The sequence below is a fragment of the Phascolarctos cinereus genome, unplaced genomic scaffold (assembly GCF_003287225.1).
Source record: "Phascolarctos cinereus isolate Bilbo 61053 unplaced genomic scaffold, phaCin_HiC Scaffold_5;HRSCAF=322, whole genome shotgun sequence".
Classification (NCBI taxonomy): domain Eukaryota; kingdom Metazoa; phylum Chordata; class Mammalia; order Diprotodontia; family Phascolarctidae; genus Phascolarctos; species Phascolarctos cinereus.
Window position 1 is genome coordinate 166,346,548 of NW_027555958.1, and position 18,721 is coordinate 166,365,268.

Sequence of the window (18,721 nt, forward strand, 5' to 3'; positions counted from 1 at the left end):
GACCAGAACATTTAAGAGGTTTCGAAAACATATTGATAAAAGAAGACCACTTTCCCCAGTGCATTAGATATTATAATTATGTATTGGTTACAAGCTGTTGACATAGAGTTAGGTTTGATTTAAAGGAGGAAAAAAAGGACTGTGGATATTTCTGCTATTTATTGATACACTGAGTCCATTAAGCTAAATTATAGAGCAAATTTCACCATGACAGCAACATTTGGGTTGCTCTAGTTAAGAATCTGTCAACATTACCATAAGACCTTTTCTTTTTTAAGAATTTATTACTGGCAATTTAAAAAAATATGCTTTCAGATGGAATTTAATCCTAGTCTACTCTTGCAGTGTTCATTTGTCCCTCAAAAAGTGTTGACGTGCTTGCATTTAGCAAAATTGTTCTTTATTACATGATTATACTGTGGGCCAAATCACGTCCCTGAAAAACATAACAACTAATTATACTAGAAACCTAAGACAACAGTCTGCGTTTTACCTAGTCCTGTGATTTCATGTTGTGTAGGAAACTGTATACTAATGAAGATTGGCAGATGCTTAACTATTTAGCAGTTTGTCTGGGGGCACTACAAATAAGTGAAGTGCCTAGGGTCATACATTCATTTTATGTCAAAAGTAGAACTTGAACCCAGGTCTTCCTTCTTTGAGGCCACCTTTTTGTCTATTGTGTCATCTTGTTTCTCAGCAGAATCTCTTACTATAATAAAGAGAGCCACCTTGGGCCAGTCTTAGTATCATCAGGAAGATGATCTGGGTTCAAATTCCATTTTTGACAGTTACTCTTTGTGTGTGTGTGTGGCAATTGGGGTTAAGATTTACCCAGAGTCACACAGCAAGTAAGTGTTATGTCTCTGAGGCCAGATTTGAACTCGGGTCTCCCTGACTGCAGGGCCGGTGCTCGAATCTATCCACTGCGCGACCTAGCTGCCCCTTGACAGTTACTCTTTAACTTTTAAACTCTTTGAGCTTCAGGCAACTCTGTAAGACCATAAACCTAGACAGGTTTTTGTCAGCACTACTCAGTCATGGTTCCTACACTGATGTAGTCACAAGTCTTTAACTATTGATATATGATAATAATAATTCAGCTTTATGTGGTACTTTCTCTACAGTGACCCCTGTGAGGTTGTATAAGTATTTTTGTGGATAATCTCTGTGTTCCTCGTTTACCTTAAGTAAGCTGTTCCTGGTGTCTTCATTAGTGAATGTTGGAGCTGCTCTTTGCATCCCTGCCCAAATTTCGTGCATATTAGTCCTGTGCCTCAATACTAGCATTATAAAAGCATCCAACCCCGTCTCTAATATGATGAATTAATTTTATCAGTATTCTTAACAATTGAATGACATGTATGCTTTCCCATTTTATTTTTGGTTAATATGCTTTTATAATAGAATAGATTTGATTTTAAATACTCTGTATTAAGAATTTTGAAATTAAGCTCACTTCATTTGAATGAGTGATGCCTTCGAAAATTCAGAATGTATAGATGAACAAGATTGGAAGGTGAACATTATTTCACCAAATATGCATTTCTCCACCTTTTTTAACCTCTTACTCACTCCCATTCCTACCCCCACCCCTAAAATGCCTAAGTCTTCTTGGTTTCTGAGGAGATAGAGTATGGAGCTGTAGGAATCTAGCTCTTAAATTACTGTCTAAGCTATAGCCTCAAACTCAGGTCCTCCATCTTCAAGGCCCCAGCCTGGTGTGCCAGCCCCAACACCTTCAGTTAAAAGCTCCTTTTGATCTTCTCAGGCTGGCATTCTGCCTGAGAACAATTCATTTACATACAGACTACCAAGGGACTTTGGATAAAATCCGAACTCTATCCCCTCACATTCAAGGCCCTCCAGCATTTGGCCCCACTCTTATCTCCCACTACCCCAGACTGAGCTTTCCCTCCCTCCTTCCCCTCTTCTTCCCTTTCTCCCTCTCTCCCTTCCTTCTTTCTTTCCTTCCTTACTCCCTTCCTCCTTCCTTCACTTCCTTCCTTTCTATGTTCCTATCTTTCTTTGCTAATGCTATTCATAGCTTGTGCTACCTGGAGGATCGTTATTTTCATTTGATCAGTTTCTGTTCTTTGAAAGCCCAGCTTTAATTCCTTTTTTTTTTCTGTGAAGTATATTCCTTGACTTGTGCCCCACCAGCCAAAAGTAATATCTCCCTCCTCTGCATGACCATAATATTTGGTGTTTCTCTCATTAATTCACATTTTGCTTTGTAGTAAAAATTTCTTGTGTTAAAGGTTTAGCACTTAGCACAGTGTCTTGGTAGTGGCAAATCCTTTATAAACAAATGTTAAGTGAATCACTGTAGGAATGAATGATAGATACTTTTCAATAATCATCCAGCCTGACTCAACAAGTAATACTCAAAATGGCAAAACATTTATCTACAAAATTGATGAGCAAAGGAGGAATTATTTTTGCTTATTCTCATCCTCCTTCATTAGTGGAGTATGGGTGGCCTAAAGTTTCATTCCTCCTTATGCTCCAGTAGAAGTAGAAGAAAATCATTTTAAATAATCTCTTCTTTTCTTGTTAATACTGACATTAGAAACTGTTTCATTAGGAAGGAAGGAAGGGAGGGAGGGAGGAAGAAACTAGCATTAATAGTAGTAACTAATACTTATATAGTACTTACTATGTGCTTATCTTATTTAATCTTCACAACAACCCTGCAAGGTAAGTGATATTATTATCATCTCCATTTTACAGTTAAGGAAATTGAGGCAAACAGAGGTTAAGTTATTTCCTCAGGGTCACCTAGCTAGTATGTTAGTGTCTGAGGCCAGATTTGAATACAGTTCTTCCTGACTCCAGGCTCTATCCACTGAGCCACCTCGCTGCTTCTAGGAGGCAGTGTGGTATAATGGAAAGTTCACGGGCTAGAAATCAGGAGAGCTGAATTCTAGTACTGCATGAGTCACTAGTTTTGTGATGTTAGACAAGTCACTTAACCTTGCTGAGCTCATTTTTCCTCATCTGCAAAATGAGACAGTATGTTTGATGATCCCTAAGGCTTCTTCCAGATTTAAAATTTTATGACCTATGTTCTTCACTCTAAAAATGGTAAGCAGTTTTAGGAAGATAAGGTTTATCGTGCGTCATGAATGTGGAACAACGGGTCTTGTACAGCAGAGGTGTCTCCCCTCACTGATGGGGAGGGAGGGAAGGGTGAAAGGAGGAATGAAGCCTGCAGAACTCCCTAGTGAGACCAGAACAGGATTTAACTTAATGATTAAATGTTTAACATAATAAATAAAAATGAAATACCACATCAAGGGTGGTAGTTTGATTTTCTAAGTCAATTAGCTTGCATGGATCCATTTTTATTTGAGTTTGGCATCTCTGTTGTATGGTGCCTTTCAAATAATAGATGCACAATAAGTAATTGTTTGATTGATTGAACTTCCTTTATTTGTTGAGAAGATTCAGAAGACATGCATGTAACCTTTCTCTATATACTGGAAAGACTAATATAACAGAAAGGAAAAAGGTTTGGGAGTGGTCAGATCACAAGCAGGTGTTGCAGAGGCTAGTTGGTGTTACCTGTGTGACAGATTGCCACTCCCTGGTCCAGAATGAAGCACCTTGAAGGTCTCTTTATGTCTCCTAGAAATTAGGACAATTATCATAATAGTTAGCATTTATATATACAGCTCTTTTAAGGTTTGCAGAGTGCTTTACCTGTGTTATTTCATTTGATCTTCAAAAGAGCCCTTTGAGGTAGGCACTATTTTTATCTCCATTTTACAGACATGGAAACTGAGGCTGAGAAGGATTAAGTGACTTGCCCGGAGTCACACAGCTAGTAAGTATATCTGAAGCAAGATTTGAACTCATATCTTCTAGACTAGTGCTCTATTCACTGTTGCCTAGAAAATGAGATCTAGATAATGAAAGCATTTTAAATGTCTGGTACTTAGAGTTTGTGTATCTAGCTTCCAGTTCCCCAGTTTTATTCTTAAACTTGTCTGACTTAGGAAGTCAGTGCTTTCATTTAATATCAAGAAAGAAAACAACTTGTACACGTGGCTTAAGATTTGGCCTCCATTCACTCTAGACCCAGTTTTATTCCTGTTTCTAGTTAGAGTCCAATTAATATTAAGGCAACTCATTTGAAACTAAGATTCAGAAAATCATTCAGATGAGAAAAGATATTTCATCAGAGACTTGCAAGATTATATGGCCTATTTGTTAATATTGCTTACAAAGGTGTTGAGCTGTTAAGTTCTAAATGTTCATTTACTAATAAATGTGTCCTCAGTTACTAAGATTGGCATCTCATTTTATTTGATACATTATGGTCATGTAAAAATAATGTCTCTTTGCAGCCTTTCCAAATCGCCAGTTTTTAATCTTGTGAGCTAGGCCACTGTCCATTCCTTTCTTTCACACATGAGTAAAGCGAGACAAATATAGGTTATATTTCTTAGATAATAATATTTACTCTTGGTCATAACTGAAAGGCTTAAGAAGTAGAAAGGCCTTATTTTGCTGTCAATAATGCCTACAATTTTTATTCACTTCTTTTATCTACAGAAGGGATCACACATATTCCTTTAGTTTGTATTAAGGTTTCAGAAAGAGCAGTATTGTCAATAACATACCAGAGTTCTCTTCTTATCTTGAATCTTTCCACATTTGTCAGTAGTTAAGTTCACACTTTATATTCCAGCAGAAATATTGTAACTATCAGGAGCAATTTATCTATGTGACATCTGATGGATATCTGTGTTGGCTCTCTCCTTTTCAGTCTCTAGCACTAGCCCTGACCTCTCTCTCCCTCTCAAGCTCTAGTAGTTTCACATATCCAAATGCTACCTGAAAATTTTTGCTCACATGTCTCTGGTCACCTTGAGTTCTACAAACATAAAACTAAACTCATCTATCCCACAAAACCACCTACCCCTTGCAGTGTCTCTAGTTCCATCTATGGTCCCATTGGGAGTACTGTGGAACTCCTTTTACCTTAGACTCGGCCTCTTTTTCCCTCACCCATGCCTTACTCATATCTACTTGACTACCAAGATTTTTTCATTCATCATATTTCTTATGTCTATATTTTCCTCTGTTCCCACTGCCAGGAATGAAAATGAAACACAGTTCCTTATCACTGAATGCCTAGAATATTACTGGAAACGCCTAACTACATTCTTTTCCCTAGTCTTTCCCACCTCTAGTCTCTCCCATGGGTTCAACAAGATTACTTTTCCTTAATGTACAGTCCTGATCATGTTGCTCTCCTATTAGGAAACCTTCAGTGATACAGTCTAAACTCCTCAACCAGGTATTTAAGGCCCTTTGCAATTTAGTCCCATCTTATAGTAATGACTTGCAACTGAGAACACTCTCATCCAGTCAGATTCATTCCCTATACTTAACTAGATCTTGTCTGTCCTTTAGTAGATAGTTCAAGTCCATTCTCCTTGAAGCTATCCAAGCTTCCATTCTTTCTGTACTAAATAAACCCTCTTTGCTGAATTTCTCTAGCAGTTTTGATCTATACTGTTCATGTGGCACATAACCATATGCATTCATGTACCAATGCTATGCTAATTATACTCTCCTAGATATTTGCCCTACATTGCAAAAAAAAAAAAGCAGTCCTAGATTCTAAGATCTGTGGTTATTTGAATTTATTTGCCTTCATTTTATCATTCTCCTATATCTATTCACAACTTTATTATCCCTTTGCCCCTTAGTATTTAATAAGCTGTTCATTATATGTGACCAGATTTGTAATACTAGTGTTGTGTCACATCTATAGTTCCTTTGCAGCCAGTGCTATCCCCTTTTTATCTGTTGGTGTCCTTTGATCAGACTCACATCGTGGTATGGTGGAAAAAGTGCTGGCCTTAGAAGCAGCACACCTGAGCTGTGGTTCTGCTTTTGCCCCTTACTAGATATGACCTTGGACAATTCAAACTCTGAGCTGTAATAACTGATCTCCTTTTGTTTAAACCTGGCCATGCCAAACTATGAGTTTAGCAAAAGGAAGCAAAGTGAATGAGCTTATGGCCTTCAAGGTTCTTGACTCTTTAGTAGTCTCTTGTATGGCACTTATAAAATCAAATGTTTGTCATAAAATATCACATTTTTCAAAGCACTTCTGATATTTAGGTCCTCAAACTTATTGGTAGTATGTTAATAATGCTTTAAGAATATGTTCTTCATAATGTCTAGCGCATGTGTAAACATTTGAGTTAGTTAATAATAACAACAATAATAATAATAATACCTTAAATTTACATAGCATTTATTATGTGCCAGACACTGTGTTAAGCACTTTACAATTATCTCATTCGATCCTCACAGTAATCCTAGGAGATAGATACTGTTATTATCCCCATTTTACAAATGAGGAAACTGAGACAGTTTTAAGTGACTTGTCCAAGGTCACATAGCTAGTAAGTGTTTGAAGCCAGATTTGAACTTCCAGACTCTAGGCACAGTGCTCTATCCACTGTACCACTGATAAATAAACAGACATAACCATATACACATGTGCATATGTATACACACATATGTGTTCCTCTGTTGTAGGACTCACTAATAATATAAAAAGCTACAAAAAAACAATGAGAAAACTGACTCTTAGTTCTGTTCTTACTTTTTACTCTACTCTCTAGATAACCAGTTGTATTTATATATTATGCTATTTTTTCTCCATGGTTGGCAGCCGACTGTTTTTCTTTTTTTGATGAACCAGAGATGTGTATGTGTGATGTGTGTGTGTGTGTGTGTGTGTGTGTGTGTGTATGTATACACACACACATATATACATATATATATATACATACACACACACACACACACACATATAAGTTCCCTAGCGATAGAATTGTAGGCAAGGTATGGTTAAGAACCACAAAACACATTTATTCCAAGTCAGAGACATAAAAGCACACCTGAATACCAGTGAGTAAGGTAAGAAATATGTCACAGACCAAGCATCTTGGTAGAAACTAGGAACATCCAAATGTTAAAGGATAGAAGGCATTGCAGGTGATCAGATGTCAAGATTTAGTAGCTTTATGTTAACTAATGGGGAAAGGGTGAAGTGGACAAGAAAGTGGACGTGTGACATTAGTGCCCGGCAATGTTTTCTGGCTTTAGCTGGAGACTTCTATGTCTCCTGCTAGAATAAGAACTAATTCTCAACGTGACTGGCCTAGGATATATAGATAGAATCAGGTAAACGACTGGGGACAGGTCAAATATTGATGAGGTCTGTAATATCTATTTGAGCCATTGATTCCATTACCATATCATAACATTGATTTACTTTCTGAGTGTACATGCCAGATTATAAATGTTTCTAAAATATATTTTAATTAAACATGAATATAAGTTCATATAGAGTGCTAGACTTGGGAGTCAGGAAGATCTGAGTTTGAATCTTGCCTCACACACTTACTAGCTTTTTGATCCTAAGCAAGTCACTTAACCTTTATGTACCTCAGTTTACTCACCCATAAATTTATCTCCTAGAGTAGTTGTGAGGATCAGATGAGATAACATATATGTAAGGTGCTTTACAAATCTTAAAAGTGCTAAATAAATGCTATTATTATTTTAATCATTACCTTCTGTTCAGTCAGTTCAGCAACCATTTATTAATCTACTTTGTTCAAGGCAGTTTATACACATAAATTTCTGTTATTTCTAGCATGAGCCTGCATCCATTATGCTATTATGTTGGGTTTTGCATATTTTTTATTTATTTTGTTAAATCCTTCCTAATCACATGTAAAAAATTTATATTTGTTTTTTAATAATTTGAGCTCCAAATTCTCTACCTTCTTCCCTCCACTCTCCTACCCAAACAATATGCTATCGATTATACATGTGAAGTCATAGAAAACATATTTTTATAGTAGCTATGGATGTTGGATTGTGTCGGTCATATTTCACTTTTTTCTTAAGGGCTACCAAAGAAATCTACTGTCTCATGTTTTCTCTTATATGTATCGAAGTATGTGGAGATAACAGTAGCTTTTAAAAATAGGAAGTAAAAACAGCTAGTCTAAAATTAAATGGCACCCTTTTTTTTTTTAAACCTTTTGTCTTCTATACCTTATGTCATGTTTTCTACTAAGGTATCAACCCTGACTCTCTTATATTTATAAATGTACTTGGAGGCTAGTATGCAATGGACACAGCAAATAAATTCTAATAATTCTTTTTCTTTTGGCCCTTACACATTTCTTCTGGTCTAGAAAAATATGGTGGTGGTGGTTAGTGGTAGTTTTTCAGGAGTTGAGGAAGGGAAAAGAAATTACTTGAAAATGATAGAACCAGAAAACTTATTCTGACCTTTCCCCATCAACTGCCAATGTGTTGTATTCCTTTGATGTGTCTTGCTTTTGTCTAATGTCTTTACTTTTGTGTTTGGATAAATTGTTACAAAGTCATTTTAAATGTTTTCTTTTTTTGTGGTCAGGATAGGGTTGTCTTAATATGATATATGTTAGTAGTTAAAACATTTCACTTAGGAAGTTTTCTGCATATTCCCTATGGTATGCAGCTTAGTTTTTAGTTAAAAATATTAGGTAGATAAAGAACAGTGCAAAAAACAAAAACAGACAAATTTTTGTTAAAAAAAAAATCACCATCTTACATTTAATTGGGATGTTCTATAATGTATGGTTTCTATGTAGGAGGATAGTCTAACAGGGATGGGGAACCCATGGCCCCAAGGCCACGTATGGTATTCCAGGTGATTGGTTGCAACATTTTCACTGAGTCCATGTTTTACAAAATAAAACCTTTTATTAAGGGGATTTTTCTGTAAAGTTTGGAATCAGGCAAAGGGCTGCACTTGAGCACCTAGAGGGCCACACAAGTACATACATATATATGTGTGTATGTATGTATACAATTTTTAAATTTCATCAAGTTTGCTGTTTTTTTTTCAGTGATCACTGGTCAGCATCTTACCATTTCTCGTTAGGTATGTCAGAAGGTATAAATTTGCTCAAGAATAATTTCTTTTTCCCCCAATATCAACCTCAAAGTCTTAATGGTTCCCCAGTGTCCCCTTTGGCATTCTTTGCCAACATGGAATACTAGCCATCATCTCTGCATAAAGCAAGGCAGCCTGTGGTTAATTTAGCCACTACTGCTGATCTTTTCTTAATCTCAAGGAGGAACAAAGTAAATTTTGTGAATGTTTGACTAACCTTTGATTATTAATATAAAGAAGGTGTTAAATGAAAACATCTCTGCCTTAACCTAATCCTTAATCTGTACATAATGAAAATACATTTCTGTCCGTCACCAATTATTTTAATATTCTTTATTTTACTGCCCTTTTTAAAAAATTAACTTTTTATTTTTATTTTCAGTTCCAAATTTGCTATTACTGCCCTCTTTTGCTATATATGTATGTGTGTGTGTATATGTATATATACCCTTTATTATCTTGAATTTGTAGAGTTTTAAGAAAGCAAGAGCCCAAATCTCTAGTTTTCTTAGTCTTGGTACAGTTTTAAGCTACTGAAACTATTTTGAGATACTAAGGCTTATATCTTCACTAAGACTTTGAGACAATCTATGTGTCACAAGTAATTAGGTGCTTAAGCTCTTTGTTATTATTGTAAGTTATGAATTATTTATGACCTAAAAAAACCCTAAAGGCTTAGAGAATATATTGCTGGACTTGTAACCTGGAAGACTTTGGGTCATATGCTTCTAACACTAACAACCCTGAACAAGCTGTTTAACTGCTATATGTTTTAGGTGTCTTGCTAGGATATACCTGCTAAATCAGAGACCACTGGAACCTCCACCCAGGTTCCAAAATGGTTCCTCAAGTGCTGGTCTGACTATATTATTATGCAACCCAATAAACTACTTTGGCTCCTAGATCAATCAGTAAACATTTGTTAATTGTCTTCTATGTGTCAGGCTCTGAGCTAATCACTAGGAATACAAAAAGAGGTAAAAGATAGTCCTTGCCCTCAAGGAGCTTACAATTTAATTTACACCTTTATCTCCTCAAACCACCTTCTCTCTTATTGTTGTGATTACCATACTCCAGTGTCTGGCAAGACTGTCTTCTTGCTGTTCTTCATTCATTTACATTCTCTGTGCCTTTGTACTTGCTGCGCCACCATGCCTGGAAATCACTCTTAGGTGCCCTTTAACTTTTAGAATACATTATTCTCTTCAGAACTTTGATCAAGCATCACCTTCTTTATGAAGTCTTTCTTGATCCCTGCCTCTGTTAGTGCCCACCATCTCAACTTATTTTGTATATTTTTATGGCCTCCAAGTTTCTTGAGGACAGAGACAGTTGTATTTTTGTGTTTTTTTATCCTCAGTGGCCAGCATACTGTCTGGCATGTAATAGGAACTTAATGATTGATTGATCTGCACAGTGGAGGAGGTTTCCACACCAGGAATTCCTTACCTTGATGAAGTCACAGATGTTTCAGGTACTTCACACAGGAAAACTAAGGAACTACGAAAATCTCTTATCAATTGATTTCAGTCCCTATGTAGGAACCTACCCATTTGAAGCTATGTGGACCCTATCTGCAAATGGTCAGGTTGCAGATTGTTCCATCCTAAAGGCCGAGAGTTAGGACAGGGGTATTTGAATGATTTTAGTTTTGCAAATGTTGGTCTCTCCAACTTGAACTAGTAGGTGGAACAAAACCACATGAAAAGATGCTTGGTGGAGACACTCATTTAGACTTTGGTGCATTGACTTTGAAAGAAAATGGAAGGCTGGTGTAATGGCACATCCTTATATTCCCTGCTACTTGGGAGGCTGAGGTTGATGGATCTCATGAGCTCAGGAGCTGTGATCTGCAGTGGGCTGAGCTGGTCCAGTATCTGCACTAAATCTTGCATTAATATGCTGAGTCCCCACTAAGGATTGGTGAAGCAGCCCAGGACAGAAACAGTTAAAGCTGTATAATCAAGCTATAAATAGCCACTACATTTCCAGCCATTGCCAGATAGGGAGACCGCCAGTCTTCTTTTGTTTTTTAAAGGTAGCCAAACTGGTTTCATAATTTTTGGAAACAGCCCATCTGGCCTAACTTCAGACTGGGATCAGTACTAGACCACTGATTTCATTGGTACTGAGAACTCTGAGTTGAGGAAATTCCCTCTACTTAGTTGACACCTTCTCTGCAATTTATATTCTTAGAGAGTTGCTTAGAGCAAGGAGCGATTAAGTAATTTGCCCCTGGTCGGTCATTATGTGTTAAAGGTGGAACTTAAACTTAAACCTGGATTTTAGTGGCTTCAAGGCCACTGCTCCATCTACTAGCTGGCGCTATATAGTATATAATATATAATCTACTTAACTTTTTGCTTACTTATTTGCAGTTATATGATGCATATAGTAAGACTTGGCCTTGCATCCAGTCTGTTCTTTATGTAAAATTACTTTATTACTTTATTACCCAGTGCACTTGTCCTAATGAGTCTCATGAGATGTTCATTTCTTTTAGAATGCCCACTTCCCCCAGGGAAACAATTAAAAAAACAACAACCCCAAAAGAATGGTGAGATGACTATAGTAAAACATTTTCTGTTATGACTACCAATAGTTTTTCTTAATGTTATAGTCTATACATATTAGTGCTATGGCAAGTCTCTCTTTTCAGCTCTATGCCATTATCTTATAAATATCTCGACTCTGACTTTACAATGCTGTTTATAGAATTTAATAAGGCAAATGTAATAATGCTGCCTGTGTTTTAATGTACAATCTCAATTGAGTTGACCACAAGATAAATACAAACAGAAACGATAACTTGTTCCCACATATTCTTTTTAATAAGCATGTTATTTAGTTGATCAGCTTCCTGCAATAATGCCTTCTATCCCAGTCTCCCAGACAAATTGGCTAATGCTTTCTCATGCTTTTACTCTGGGAGTATTGGTTCCCTGAAGATATCTCTGTATTAAACTTGTAGAAAAGCCTAACTTCTGTATTAGGTTAAGTAGAGAAATAGGACTATAAAGGACTTAAGAAAGGTGAAGTTATTATGGAATTCATGTTGCATTGTTTCAGAGAGGAACTTTTTTGTAATGAGCAACGGGAAGACCTTTGACATAACAAAAGTACAGTTTTGCATTTAATTTCTGGCATGTGCCTTTATGAAAAAAGAAATATGGTTTAATGTGAAATACCACTAATGAGTCAAATGTACATTTTTTGATACACTCATATGCTTAAGCCCACAAAATAAAACTATTTTTTTGGTGGGTTATTTTTTTTTAAGTTGTTCGTACCTCGATTGGAAGTAAAATCACTTGTCATGCCAGCTAGCAGTTGCAAAATGCAGACCTTCATTCTGTAACTGCCTATTTCTCATTTGGTTCTGACATATTAAAAAGCATATAATTAATGGTTGACATTAGTAATTAACATTAACTTTATGGTGCTTAATATGCCATCATTCATCCATCAAATAACCAAGGTGCATTAATGTCTTGGCATAAAGGTTTTAATTATATAAAACGGTCCTTCAGTTTTCATATGGAATATTTGAAAGAAGCCCAAAATGTATTAACAAAAAAAAAAGGGAAAAAAGATTTCTATAAGCATTTGTTGAGAGTGAGTGGTTATTTTTATTTCTCCTTAGGAGTGTGTACCAGCAGTCATGCAGGGAACTTCCAGGGGAGAATGCAGGCCTGAGTGTGCCAGCCTCATCGGTGGCTAAAGAGCACCACCTGGCTGCAATTGCCCGTGCACTCTGGAGAAATTTCTTTCCTTTCCTGAAGAGCCAGAGAATGTCACAGACGGTGCCTATCCCTCAGCTTGCAGATACAGCTGCAGGTCAGCATTTACCCTTTATTTAACTGTTGGGTATTTACTTTCCTCCTTACACACTGCTGTTGTTTTGTCAATGTATTCTTGTCTCCACTAAGTTTCTTACTGTTGTAGCCATTTGAATGTTAAAACATTTTGACAACCACAAAAATGGAGCTGCCTATTTTAATAGGATCCTTTTATTTTTATCCAGCTATAATTTAGTAGAGACAAGGCTTGTTTTTGCCTGAAATGAAAGGTATTATTAGTAGTATTGATAAAACTACTAGTGATGGCAACAATTCACATTTATGTAGGGTTTTAAAGGTTTATAAAACACCTTTCTCACAACATCCCAAAGCTGCTCTTCTGCATCTGAAGAAAATTTTTATATTTAAAACAACAGTTTGATTGGTATCTCATGTTGTTTTCAGAAAGTATCATCACTGTGAAAGCAAATGATTTTTACAGTTGAATTGCATAAATCTATACCCAGGCTTAAGCAGGTTATTTTGCATGAAAAGCTATTCTGCATGGAACATAGAGCAGTGGAAATAACATTGTTCACTACTTACATGATCTTGGGCAAGTCACTTAACCTCTATGGGCCAATAGTATCAATACCGTTAATACTTGTAAAATGAGGAGGTTGGACTAAATGATCTTGAAGTTACTTTCTGCTCTAAATTCATGATCCTATTCATGCAGCACCTGAAATAATTAACAAGAATACCAATCAAATTCTAAGAAGTTAGGAAGGTAGTGGTAGTAACAGTAATAGTAGTGGTGGTGGTAGTAATACTAGTAGTGATTTTGCACAACCTTCCCTCACTTAAGTCCAACTCACTGGCAAGTCATGGCATCACCTTCCTGATGTCATGGTCCTCTTTGATAATGAAGGACAAACAGTAACCTGTGAGTAGTAGGAGCTGCCCCACTGGCGACTCAACTGGCCAGTTCCATTTGTGCAGCACAGCTCCTTCCTTCCTTCCTTCCTTCCTTCCTTCCTTCCTTCCTTCCTTCCTTCCTTCCTTCCTTCCTTCCTTCCCCTTCCCCTCCCCCCTCCGCCCTGTCTCCCTGTCTCCCTCTTTTCCCTCTGTCCACATAGGGTATCATACCCTTACCTGCCAGTGCTCTGCCCAAATTTTTGATTGCTGAAACCTCGACAGATATCTTGGGGTTTAAGGGCTAGGTTTCCTTATTAAGGATCATGCCTTAAACCCAAATCACTCTGGCTCTCATTGACTGGCCAATGATAGGTCCCAGTCCAAGCTTCACTGGGTTACTGTTTAGTGCTGAGGCTCAGAGTGAGTATAAATAACAGTTGTTTCTGTTTTGGTCTTTCTGTCCCAGATTGTTTTTTTTTTAAACTAGGTAAAACAGGCCATTCTTTGCTTCATTTCTTACCTAGCCTTAATCACTGAATGGGTATTGCCTCACTCAAACTGAGACCTGGGAAAGACCTTTTTATTTTTTTTAAGGCAGTTGGGGTTAAGTGACTTGCCCAGGGTCACACAGCTAGTAAGTGTTAAGTGTTTGATCTGAGGCCGGAGTTGAGCGCAGGACTCTTGACTTCAGGGTTGGTGCTCTATCCACTGCGCCACATAGCTACCCCTAGAAAGATCTTTATTTAAAAAGGCCGAGGTCTCCCACTGCATCCGGGGCTGCCTCCAGGCACCCTAATCTGCATCTTGTTACTGGACTCAGATGGCTGCTGAGGGGAGTGAGGCTGCTGACTTTACCCAGCCCTCCCTTGCTTAAATTCAGTTCACTTGCAAGTTGTGGTATCACCTTCCTGATGTCATGGTCATCTTTGAGAATGAAGGACAAACAATAAGAAGTAGTAGTAGTGGTAGTAGTAATAGTAGTAGAAGAAGAAAGTGATGAATAAAAGTGTTGGCATGATAATCCTGTATTATATTTGTTATGATTTTATGACATAAAATTTAGATTTTCAAAACTGTGAGCACTTAACAAATAAAAGCAAGTAAATTATGGAATGTAAGTAAATTATTCTCAAATAAAGCATAAAAACTTGAGCTACTTACATTTTAACTAGAACAATGATAGATAGGATATAAATTTTTAAAACTAATTATTTTGTTCCTCCTTTTAAAGCCATCTATAACATTTTAAGAATTGTTATTTTATTTTTAATTTTATTTTCATTTAAACATATTTGTTGAGGGTTTCAGTTTCTTTTTCATTAGCCAGAGGCTTAAATGTTTTTGAAATGAAGCACATTTTGGAAAATGGTGGCTAAAATTTGTTTTTTTTACCCTGATATAACTAAGCAAAGATGAATTAAAAGCTCCTTAGATTGAAGAATGCAAAATTTGAGAGCTCTTGTGTTATTTTCCTAATAATATCTTTAGAATAGATTATATAAGGTAATGGTATCATGCTATGGAAGCACTTATAAAAATGAATATCACACTTAGTCCGGTAGAACTGTTTTACAAATCAGCCTTTACCAGCACTTTGAGTCTTTTCTCCTTAGTTGAACACCTCATTCCTTACTGTTCCAGGTACTTTACATGCATTCATCAATTTTTGCATTATACAAGACTATGCAAAAATACAGCCTAGGTTCTAGTGGATTGGCATACTGATCAATCCATCAATCCATAAGTATTTATTATATACCTACTATGTTCTAGGTACTGTGCAGAGTAATGGGGATGTAAATACAAGATTTAATGGAGAGTTGGAGAGAAAGAATACTTAAAAGTATTTAAAGGGAATACAGCATTAATTACAAATTAATATAATGCAAACTGGAGAAAACGGGAAAGGGGTATTCAGTTGGATAGGGCCAGTTACAAGAGAGTAATGCCTGAAGGAAATGAGTTAGAGGTTGGTGTTTTGTTTTTTTAAGAACGTATAATATAGGGGCAGCTAGGTGGTGCAGTGGATAGAGCACCGGCCCTGAAGTCAGGAGGACCTGAGTTCAAATCCAACCTCAGACCAAACACATGACACTTACTAGCTGTGTCACCCTGGGCAAGTCACTTAACCCCAATTGCCTATTAAAAAAAATTAAAAAAAAGAAAGTATAATATAGAGTATCCCAAGCAGTTTTAGAGGAGCCAGTGTTGTGAGTAGAGAGAAATGACATTTGTGAAAGAGAAAGGTCTGTTGCAAAAGGCTTGGCTGAGTAATTCAGATTTGAGGGAACCTCTGTCAGTTCCTGAGTAAGTTGATAAACACTATCTTTGAATGGTTTATTTTCTAGACATAACAGAAAAGATGTGACACTGTAGCAATCAACCAAAATAAGACAGTTGCCTATTGGATTAGAGCCACCAGAGGATAACAATGTTTTCTTCCATTGTGCTACATATTAAAAAAAAACTATTAAAAATTGCATTTACTTACCACCATCAGTGGTAACTTTGAGGAAGAGGAGGAAGTGAACATCAAAACTTTTTTTAATAGCACCAAGAATTTCTCTTTATTCTAAATCTAGGTTTTACTTGTTTGGCTTTGGACATGTCCAGAACGGCTCCCTCGGACCTTCAGCCACAGCCAGTAATGTCAATGATGCAGTTATTTGGGTGGGACGATATGATTTGGCCCCAGCTTGTATCTAGATATTTAAGTCATCTTATACAAAACAAGTAAGTACTTTTCACTTCTTATTCCAGTCATATACTATAATTGAATTCTATGGTAGAGGAGTTGGGATGGGAAAAAAATTATTGACATCTTTTGTTTTTACATCACCTTCATTTCCATGTAGATATATATATCCCTCACCCCTCTCTACCCAGAGGGATATCTCATATAACAAAGAAAAAGGAAGGATAATCAAGTAAAACTGGTTCAGTAAAACTAACCAAGTCTGGCTATAAATTTATTCATCCATAGTCCCCCACCTCTGCAAAGAAGGGAAAGAGATATATTTCCTTAGGTCTTCTTTTGGGCCAAATGCTCCTGAATACACAGCATCTTTTGGTGGTTCTTTCCTTCTACGTTGCTAAATTGTTGTAGTCTTTTTGTGAGTTCCCTTGATGGTTCTACAGAATTCACTTTGTCTCAATTCATGTAAGTCTCCTCTAGTTTGTCTATGTTCTTCATGTTCACAGTTTCTCATAGTGCAGTATGAGTCCATTATGTTTACATGCTATAATGTAGTTAGCAATTCCCCAGTCAGTGAGCATCTACTTTCCCCCACCCCTATCTTTGCTATTACCAAAAAAAATAAATAAATACTTTTCTCCATATTGAGGCTTTCCTTCTATCTCCATCCTTATTGGGTTATATGCCAAGTCAAGTGGCTCAAAGGATATGGTCATTTGAGTCATTTTCTTAGGATAATTCCAAACTGTTTTCCAGAGTAGTGGTATGAATTTGTAGCTCCACTAGCATAAAATGTGAATTTTAAAAGAATATCTTTCATTCCTGTAATCATCTAATTCTCAGATCTAGAGCTGGAAGGGACCTTAGAAGACATCTGGTTCAGCTTCCTGATTTTTCAGATGAGGAAACTGAGGTCAGAGAGATGAAGTAATCTGCTTGATAGTCACACAGATATTAGGTGGCAGAGCCAGGATTTGAACCCAGCATCTCCGATTCCAAAACTAGTTTGTTTCCTCCTGAAACATGCTGCCTTCTGCACTGAACTTTTTCAAACATTCTGTTCCTAGTCACATTATCACTATAGCATTAATACCTGGAGGAAAGATAGGAATATATTTTATAGCATGATGTTCCTAAAAATTACTTTTAAAATTTTCTCGGGCCTGCTTTTTTCTTCAGTTCAGATCCATCAGAGTGGGTTTGCTACACCCCCCCCAAAAAAATTGAACTGTTCTACACTGAGTTATTACACATATTTCACATGTCATATAGATGATTTTCACAAAAAAATGAAACCCAAAGAAGCTTAATACTGGGCTTGTGTGTTTTCAGATTTGGTACCAACTGTTACCAGCATGGAACAAAAAATTTAAGGACTATAAATAATCTCATACTCCTTTACTGTGTGATTTCTCTGTTTTGAACCTCAGTTTGCTCCGGCTACAAAGTGAGGAAGTTGTTTTATTTGTCCTCTAAGGTCTGTTCCACTCTAAAATTCTGTGATTTTTTTTTTCCTGATATTTAGGCTCTCTGTGCAGGGCATGAGCAGGTTCTCCAGATCTGTTGTTTCATTTACCTAGGGAGCTCCTGATTAAGAAAGAGAACTTCCCCCAACACAAATCAGCCACTGTTCTGCAACATATAGTTTTAGAGAATTTAGAGAATGCTCAATGAGCATTGAGAGGTTGTCAGTCAATGAGCATTTATTAAGCACTTTCTCTTCCAGTTAGTAGTCCAGTAGTGTGAGTTAGAGGTAGGGCTTGAATCCAGGACTTTCTGACTCTGTGAGTGGTGCCAATTCAGATTTTTCTTTGCCTCATCTATATGTTAACTCTGATTTTTAGAAATGTTTGGTTTTTTTTTTGTAAGTCAGAAAGAGTGTTATCCTCCTTACTTTACATAAAAGTATGAAATAAAGCTTTTTTACTAAAATTATTTGAAGAATCACAGTTATAAAGAAAACTGAATTTGTGTGCATAGAATTCTTGTTTATAATTTTAAACAGTTTAAAAGTCAACTTAGAAAATCATATCTAGAACTCTGGGGATCTGTATAAAGGAAACTAATGATTATAATTCAGTCTTATATATAAAAACTAATATAATAACTAATATAAACTGATTAATTCAGCTACCATGAAAAGAATTAGCACTTTGCTTTGCAGTTATCTAATGCATTGATCATTTAACGTAATGTACTTTAATTATCTTTGTGTTTTAGCTTCCTGTGAGACTATAAAAGCCATGAAGGCATGTACTTTGTCTTAGCTAAACTTTGTGTCTCCCCTAACACCTAGTGAAGTGTTATACTTTGTTTAGGAGTTTTGTATCAAATGTACCGTAA

At 36.5% G+C, this 18,721-nt stretch overlaps 1 protein-coding gene across 1 annotated transcript in view; it reads left to right on the plus strand.

Annotated features, from left to right (window-relative positions):
- MMS22L (MMS22 like, DNA repair protein) overlaps positions 1 to 18,721 on the plus strand; it is a 160,454-nt gene that overhangs the window by 98,130 nt on the left and 43,603 nt on the right. The window contains exons 15-16 of the mRNA XM_020998331.2: positions 12,630 to 12,823; positions 16,266 to 16,416. Coding sequence (XP_020853990.1) covers positions 12,630 to 12,823; positions 16,266 to 16,416 — 345 coding nt within the window. The remainder of the gene's footprint in view (positions 1 to 12,629; positions 12,824 to 16,265; positions 16,417 to 18,721) is intronic.